This window comes from Lactuca sativa, chromosome 4 (genome assembly GCF_002870075.4).
Source record: "Lactuca sativa cultivar Salinas chromosome 4, Lsat_Salinas_v11, whole genome shotgun sequence".
Lineage (NCBI taxonomy): Eukaryota > Viridiplantae > Streptophyta > Magnoliopsida > Asterales > Asteraceae > Lactuca > Lactuca sativa.
In genome coordinates, this window is record NC_056626.2 from 43,770,362 (window position 1) to 43,779,831 (window position 9,470).

At 30.7% G+C, this 9,470-nt stretch overlaps 1 protein-coding gene across 1 annotated transcript; it reads right to left on the reverse strand.

Moving 5' to 3' along the window:
• Nucleotides 1-363: 363 nt before the first annotated feature.
• Nucleotides 364-2,843, reverse strand: LOC111914658 (aldo-keto reductase family 4 member C10). Its single transcript, XM_023910359.3, has 4 exons — nt 2,330-2,843; nt 1,436-2,190; nt 1,089-1,343; nt 364-814 (listed from the first exon to the last, which is right to left on the reverse strand). The coding sequence occupies exons 2-4, from the start codon at nt 2,000-2,002 to the stop codon at nt 551-553; spliced, it is 1,086 nt and encodes a 361-aa protein (XP_023766127.1). The 5' UTR covers nt 2,003-2,190; nt 2,330-2,843; the 3' UTR covers nt 364-550.
• Nucleotides 2,844-9,470: the final 6,627 nt, after the last annotated feature.

Genomic DNA, 9,470 nt, shown 5'->3' on the forward strand with positions numbered 1-9,470 from the left:
CGGATTATTGGAGTTAGTAATGGTACCGAACTTGTATATATATTTACCAATAAATGCAACTTACAAAATGAATTGTTGACACCATAATAAGTGATAACACACATCGGGCAAAATCCAAATTGATAAATAATATGCAAGGTTATTGTTATTTTGATAGAGAATAATTTTTCATTTCTCAATATAAACCGTTATACAACCTATAAAAAAAAGTTATTTCTGAGTATTTCATTTAACAACTGTTTAAAAACCCAAACTTAATCATAAATTCAAACACAATTTCCTGTGATTTGTTTTGCCACATCTAACTCTCAGATTCTACCTTATTTCACATCACATAATCAATTCTGAAAAACACTCCACAGATTATAAAAATTAAAACACCATCCATCAACTTTTATACATGACAATTGACAAAAGAAGACATAATTCACCAATTCAACATCAACAAAAGAAACAAGACCCAAAGACATAATAATATTACAATGACCCAACAAAAATCAAACATGTTTATGCAATTAAAAGCAACAAACACAAAGTATTTCAACAACCATCATGAGTTAAACTCCACATCATCTTCAGATTCATGAACTGCTTGAAGTGGACCACTTCCAAATATCGATCCATTGTCTTCTGAAATAGTGTCTAAAGGACCATTTCCAAACAGACATACTTGTGGCTCTATACGATTCAGACGTTTGTATTCATCATCTGATAAACTCCAGCTGAATATGTCAATGTTTTGCCTTATTCTTTCAGGCTTCACACTGCATGGTAGCACACTCGTGCCTCTTTGAAGCCCCCACCTCAGAATCACCTATGCCAATCACAAATACATAATTACGTTTTTGCCCCTAATCAATGCTTGCTCCATATTTGTAACTATAATATTACATTGCCTTGTTTCTTTTCTAGACTGAATAAACTGTCTTAATGAGACTAAATATCTTATTTGTAGCTCTTGGAATTTGTAGGTAGATGTATTAATAAATTTGAAGCCAAAATCAAAACTTGATATAACAAAATAGTCAAATACAAAGATTGTAAAACAAGAAATGAGGGAAAATGAAAAGAATGAAGTGTAGTAGTACCTGTTCAGGTGTCTTTTTATGTCTATCTGCTATCTCAGCAACTACTGATAACTTCAACATTGGGCCATGGACTGATCTTGACCTTCTAAAAGATATACGAGGTGTTCCAGGTTCATCTTCTTCACTTGATCCACTTTCAGAAGGTTTGGGAGCTGAAGTTGGGACTCCTAATGGTGTGTGAGCAGATACATGTATGAATTTTGATTGACAAAACTTCACAAGCTCATCTTGCCTCCAAAATGGATGCAACTCCACCTATCAAAATAAATGATTATAAATATCAAGAAACGAAAAGGATTGATTGAGATCAAAGACAAAAAAAAAAAAAAAAAAAAAAAAGAACAAACCTGATTGACTGCAGGTGTAATCTTGGCGAATTTGAGAAGTTCTTTCATTTGTTGTATATTGAAATTACTAACTCCTATAGCACGAACAAGACCCAATTCGACTAATTTTTCCATAGTTTTCCATGCGGTTTTCAACTTACTCAAGAACTGTCGATATTCAGAACCAGAATTTGCAGGAGGATCAGTGGCATCACCAAAAGCTGAGCTTTCAGGCCAATGCATTAAGTAAAGATCCAAGTATGAGACACCGAGATTCTTGAGAGAAACTTTAACAGAGTTTTCAATCTTGTTGGTTGAATTCATGGTACAATATAGCTTTGAGGTTAAAAAAAGATCCTCTCTTTTTAATGAACCCCTGAAAAACTCGGTTAGGGCTTCCCCGACTTCAGCCTCGTTTCCGTACAGGTGTGCACAATCGATGTGGCGGTAGCCGACGGATAGAGCTGTTTTTACTGCCTCCACACAGAAGTCGCCGCCACTCTGCCAAGTTCCGAGACCTATGGCCGGAATCTTGGCACCTGTATTCAACAGGAAATAACTCCCTGATGCCCCAAATTTCCCTTTCATCTTCTTGAATGATATAAAGGTATTCAACACGGAATCAGCGAAATCTCAAGTAACGAAGAAAACCCAAGTTGGGAAAGATGATAAGATATAACTGGGAGTCTAATTGGAAGAAGACAATAAGCGATTCAAGTGAAAGAAAGTTGAAGGTTTATTACCGCAGAATGCCTGACAGATGTTCGATGAATTGTCTGAAAGATAAATAACAACAACAAAACAGTGATCTTGATTGAAAACAACTTACAGACAAACCAAAAAAACACTGGAGATGAATGATTGATCGAATATGCAATCCAAAAACACTGAATGCAAAAAGCCAACGAAATGGACCTTCGATCTTCACCAAAGATACGACCCTTGAGAGGAAATTGGATTGTAAAGACGATTTGTCAATTGAATGTACCTAAAATTGGACAAACTATTGGTAAAGAAAAAATATGGGTCAACAAGAACAGCCGACAAAGAGGAAGAAACGCCCAAAATGTAAAACAAAACAGTTCGCTGTAAAAAAATAATCTAATATTAATATAATCTTCCTCGTGGATATAAAGTACAAATGAAATACCAAATAAGACAAAATCCTTATTATTGATTTCTGACAAAACAATGGTGGGGTTAAAAAATTCAAGGGCTTAATACACTGATACACCTAACTAATAAGGTCTACTGAATCCATTTATCCAACACACAACCAACCAAACTTTTGAAATCTTGCAACGACTATGTGATGTGATGCAAGTTATGAAGCGAAGTAGAAGTACAGGAAGATTCTAGGAATTGTAGCCATTTGGATAGAAGAAGAAAAAAGTCATAGAAGATGTATTGTTGGGTTTGAATGGCGGCCGACCTTTGATTTAATGCGTAGGGAAATTTAAGGGTGTTAGAAAAAAAAACATGTAAACTCAATAACTTCAATAGCTTTCCTTCCATGATTTTAATTGTTGTTCAGCCAAAAATAAAAAAAGTCCAAGTCTTTTTGAGAATGAAAGGTGTATATTTATTACTAAAATATATGGTTTTCGTGTTTAAAACATTATTAGAAACGGTGGTGGGGGCTTAGGGGGGCCATGAACCCTAGCTTTTTCCTATTCTTAGAGGCAACGCTCATGCACGTTAATCCGAGTTGGCACCATAATAATAGCGCACTAACGCCCTGAACATTGCCCCCAGGACGTGTTATCGGCCATTATGGTAGCCGACATGATGGTAATAACGGGAGCTAACGTGTTGTTTTCTTTGAATTTTCCCCCAAAACGGTCACAATTTTGACCGTTCACAAACGATCACAAAACATTTTAATTCTATATAAATACGTATACATATCTTATCTTTACCTACACAACATATATATATATATATATATATATATATATATATATATATATATAGAGAGAGAGAGAGAGAGAGAGAGAGATAGAGAAAGAGAGAGAAAAAAAAAAACTAGGGTCAAATGTTTCTTATATCTATTGTGTGTTATAATGCATCAAAAAGAATTTACTAAAAAATTAAATTATTATTTAATCAAATAAAGATATATATTAATTGATTTTCATAATTATATGTATATTAAATAATATCCACAATTATAATTAATTTTTTTATGAAAATTAATTAAATTCGTCATTAATATCAGCAGTAATATTATTTTATAATGAATTCGCATCTAGTTTTTCATGTATGGGTTCGCAATTTTTTTCATGACCCACTTACTTAAAATACAACAAAGTTGTCTACAACATGGAGACCGATAATGTATTCTAGTAGAATAAGAGTTTATTCTAAAAGAATGAGTATATTCTAACATAATGAGAGTGTATTCTATTAGAATACACTCTCGTTTTTCATATTTCATGCAACTTTGTTGTATTTTAATGAGTATGTCCATAAACAAAACATGAACCCATACATGAAAACTTAGATGTGAATTTATTCTGAAATAATGTTATTGTTGACATTAGTGAAGAATTTAATTAGTTTTCATTAAAAAAAATTATAATTATGGATATTATTTAATATACATACAATTATAGAAATCATTTAATATTTATCTTTATTTAATTAAATAATTATTTAATTTTACTAAATTCTTATTGGTGCATTGTAGCACATAATAAATGTAAGAAACATATAAACCTAGCCATATATATATATATATATATATATATATATATATATATATATATATATATAGGGCTAGGTTATTTTGTTTCTTACATTTATTGTGTGTTAGAATGCACCAATATGAATTTTGTAAAATTAAATAATTATTTAATTAAATAAATATAGATATTAAATGATTTCCATAATTATATGTATATTAAATGATATCCACAATTATAATTTTCTTTTTATGGAAACTATTTAAATCCGTCATTAATCTCAGCAATAACATTCTTTCAGAATGAATTCGCATCTAGGTGTTTATAAATGAGTTCGTATTTTGTTTCAGGACTCACTCACTTAAATACAATAAAGTTGCATGGAATATAAAGAGCGAGAGTGTATTCTACTAGAATATACTCTCATTCTGTTGGAATACACTCTCATTCTTCTAGATATGAATTCATTCTGAAAAAATATTATTGTTGACATTAATGACGAATTTAATTAGTTTCCATAAAAATGAGTTATAAGTATGGATAGCATTTAATATACATATAATTAATACTAAATTCCTATTGGTGCATTCTACACACAATAGATGTGAAAAACATTTGAACCTACCTCTCTCTCTCTCTCTCTCTCTCTCTCTCTATCTATATATATATATATATATATATATATATATATATATATATATATATATATTCTTTTCAATTCCTATTCAAATTCAACACCCTATGGATCAAAACTCAAACACTCCTCCTCCAAACACAAACACATTCCCTCCTCCCGGTTTTGCACAATATGAGGCGTACGCGAACATCCTCAATTCATAAAGCTCACCATTTTCCGACAACTTTTTTTCGATCTTACCTCACCCCCACTACAATTCCATACACAAAACATTTTCAACACCTTTTCTTCCATGCCACAAACAACCACACAACCACCACCCACACAACAAACGGTTCCTGAGATACAAGTCGGGGGTAGTCGAAAACAAACGACCAAGAAAGGTAGAGTAAGAAAGAAAGGGAAAGAAGTGGCGATGAAGCAATCATAAGAAAAACCTCCAACATGATGGGCATCGGAGGAAGAGTATGTGTTGGCGGTGTCATGGTGCGAGAAATTAAAAAACCTAACAAAGGGAAACGATATGAGAAAAGTCGTTTTTTGGGAAGTTGTGATCGACAAGTTTCGCACAATTTGGAAGAAGGATGACACATAGCGCAACCAATGTATGTTTAGTGGCAAGTGGACTCAATTAGTAGGAAGGGCAACAAGTTTAATTCCATTTACAACAAACTTTTCTCGCACAAGCAAAGTGGTGCGACCGATTTCGATGTTTTTAAAGCGGTGAGGGACCAATATCATGTCAAGACGGGTCACATTTTCGAGAACGAAACAATTTAGGAGATTGTGAAGGACGAACCAAAATGGTGTAAAACACCAACATTATTGGAACAACAATCCAAGAGGTCTTGCGGCACGGGTTCGGACGACGTTTCCAACAAACACACAAACATCGACCTCAATGTCGACACCGATGAGCTCCTGGACGACTTCAACGACATCAAAGAGGTCTCCTCGCCTCAATGACCGATAGGGTGCGACAAGGCGAAGCGGGCTCAACAACATCCAGAGGAACGCGAAAGTAGACTTCGAGAGCACGCGGAACTGAAACAAAAATTTGACATCCACAACGACATCACAATTAAAGAGATATGACTTGTAACGTGGGCATTTGTAGTTTCCTACGTTAACAAACCGAGGAAGATCGCATGACGAAGGATCTGACAATTCTTCAAACTATGGAAGATAATATGTCACTGAGACAAGTGGCAGTGCTCCGAAAAATGAAGGCAAGGATCGAGCGGAGATATTTAGGCGACAAATAGTATATCACTTTTACATATTTTTAAATTAAGCATTGTTGTATGTTATTGTTCAATGTTTTTCTTTTTGCTTTGTAATGTCGTTTTTAGTTTTTTAATGTAAATTTAAATTTAGGATTTAATTAAATTATATGTGTTATTAATTTATATGTTTTTTTATAAATATTATGACATAAATAAAAAAATAAAACAAATTGGAAAAATAGAAATTAAAAACATAAAAAAAATAAGGAGTGTTATCACATGTTATTTGTTGTTGTCCATTTCCATATTGGATGTTATAACACCAGAGTGACTAGGATGATGAGATGAATATTTTTGATGTGATAACATATAATAATATAATAACATGTTACCTACATCCAACAGCCTTAATATATACTTCCAAATGAAAATTAAGTTTTCACAGCTAGCCATGATAAAAAATTATTAGTGACAAAACTCTCATTGGCCTCTCAGAATATTAATTTGTTCTATCCATGCTGATATTATAAACGTACATTTATGTTATTTATTTATTCTAAGCGTCAATATTTACTTTATAAATGTATGAGAAATAGTTAATGTTTGGGACAAAATAAGCTAATTAAAAAAGAAAGAAATATATTTTTTTGGGAAAACAAATTTCTTATATGTTATAATTACAACACAGTGTCATTAGTTTTGTATTGCAAAACTAATATATATATATATATATATATATATATATATATATATATATATATATATATATATATATATAATCGACGAGCACTACTTTTATAAACGATATAAGAATATTTCATATGTAAGAATCGGAATCGAAAGTCGAAGCAAAATCCAAAATAAATGCGAGAGTCCAGATTTTTTCAAATTATATTCCAGAATTTGAAAGTCAAATTCCTAATGCTGAACACGGACGAAGAATCCGGTCCGAACACACGTTAATGGGCCAACCCACCCAAAAATTTGTCCAAAATATGTTTCCAAATTCTCTATTGGAGAATAAGTGGTCATTTTAAAAAAAGAAAAAAAACCTCAAAAATGATTAGATTACTCAATTTCTTTTTTTTTAAGTCGTATCTAAAAATTATACATATACATTATTTATCATCATTTTATTATTATATTTGTTCCATATTTATTGTCCACTTTTGATTTTTGAAGTCTTTATTCTTCAACGTTCACTTTAAATATTTTTGTTTTTGATATATAATATTTGATACAAAATATATGATCGGATTGTGTTTTTTAAAATATTTTTTTATTATAAGTTTCATCAACTAATACATAACACAAATAAAAATATTTAAAATCAAAATGATGAATGAAAACTTTAAAAGTGAAAAATTGACAATAATTATGAGACGAAGACAGTACTTTTTAAGAACACGGTTCATACATATTTTAATATACTCAAAAATCTAAATTTTACATGTGTGCCCAAAGTTACACCCTTAGACTTTCAGAGAATAAAGAGTGATCAACTCATCATATTACAATATATCCTTTAATGTTATTTATTTATATTAGAATTCCAATCACAAAATGAGTATTATTTATTCTTTTTTTCAATTGCGTAGGAAAAATGAAAGTTAAACTTTTAAAAAATTTACTTGGATGTACGACTAGAAGAAAATATCAACCATTTTTTCACTGAATCTCCTATCCTAATAAAAAAGTACTTTTATTACCATGTGGCAACTCATCAGCCTCCAAACCTTCAAAATGAAATACTGAAAATACCCCTCAGTTTTATCTTCCCGCTCAAACAAAAACGCATCTTAGTATTTTTTCTAACTAGATTGCATAAAATCATGAATTTTCAAATTGTAGCCTCTAAAATCAGCAAGCAGATATTATGAAATTGATAACACCTGGCCTTCTCTTCTTCTATGAAGATCACATCGTTTGCCTTTCATAAGTCGAGGCTGCTCGCTAAAACCCTAAGACCTCACACCATCACTGCCACCATGGTGAAAACAGATATCAGGGAACTTCCCAGTCGTTGATTTTTTTTAGGATGTTTGGTAAAAGGAGAAGAAGATTAGTACAACTTGTGATGGTAACAAAGAAGTCCTAGAATTCAATACTAATATGGTACGGTTGTGAATTTGTCACATCCTTTCTTTTTCTTCTTCTTCTTCATCCACCATCTCTCCATCACTCTATCCCTCTATTATCTCTTTTCTTTTTTCGTCATATTCTCTTTTCTTCTAGGGGTTTTAAGTAGTTTACAACTAATTGTACAAAGTTAGATGGAAGTGTTGATGTTGATAATGGAGACGAAGATGAAGCCAACTAAGTGTGCACATATCCTCATTTAACATTCCAAAGATGCCTTTAACCACCATCCATTAGTTGACCTCCGTCATTTCAAGCAAAAAGGTGTCAAAAATAGGGAACCTAAAATAAATCAGCAATCAAATGGTCCCTCATAATTTGACGCCTAAAATTAGGTAAAGTATCAATTCAATTTTGTGATTGTTGTTTGTTATAAATATTAAATTTTAATTTGGTAGATTATTTAGACTCTGGAGTTAAATTTTTGGAATGGTTTACTTTTTTAAATGTTCTATAGAATTGTTGGACTTAAATTTTTCGATTATACATTTCTATGGATTAATAGAAGAATTTGGTGTTGTATTTTTGTGATTTTTACATAAACATCTTGATTTAGAAATCAAAATTTTTAAATTTGTAACATCTACAATTTTCATTGAGTTTTGAATTCTAATGTCTATAAATGTTTATTGTTCAAATTTAATTTGCAATCTGTTAAGACTTTGGTTGTTTGTAATTGTAAATTGTAATTTTTTTTATAAAAAGTTTAAAGCATGTCAATTTATTAATTGCTATTTCGTTCGAGCGAATGAAATTGAAAAATGTGTTTTCCCTAAAAATGAAACCAATAAATAGTTTCTTTAATGGAAAATGAAGATTATAAAGTAAATCATCTAAAAGTGACGTCTTATTTATCCTCTCTAATAAATAAAGATCTTTTTGTCACATGTCACATTCTCATTTATTTTGTCACATGTAATTTTATAGTTATTTTAAATTAATTTTTATTCCACGTGTCATTTTATGGTTTTTTTCATTTTATTAAATTTCAAATAGTATTTAAATATAATAATAAATGCATATCAATTTCATTAATAAATTCTCCTTCTAATTTCAAAATTACTAAATTAAAGATTCATTAATTTTCTTTATTTATTTGTCTAAATTATTTGATTAAATTTAAAAGAGAAAAAACAAAAACTTTAATTTTTATAATTCAATATTTTCTCACTTTTCTTATAAATTCAAACTTCTCAAATGTTTAAAATATTGTATTTAGTTTTTTTTAATAAACTCATGTAATACATGAGTCTCACTCCTAGTTTCTTTTTATACATAGAACTTCAACTTTATCATTTTCTAATGACAAAATTTCACAATTGGTCCATGTCGTTTACAAAATATCTCACTTAGAGGACTTCCTAGCAAAA

Bases quoted from the DNA above. Each gene is read 5' to 3' on its own strand.
- LOC111914658 (XM_023910359.3), bottom strand. From the start codon at position 2,002: ATGAAAGGGAAATTTGGGGCATCAGGGAGTTATTTCCTGTTGAATACA. The intron at 1,344-1,435 runs GTTTGTTCTTTT...TTATTTTGATAG, and splicing joins TTACACCTGCAGTCAATCAG to GTGGAGTTGCATCCATTTTG. The intron at 815-1,088 runs GTACTACTACAC...TGATTGGCATAG, and splicing joins ATAAAAAGACACCTGAACAG to GTGATTCTGAGGTGGGGGCT.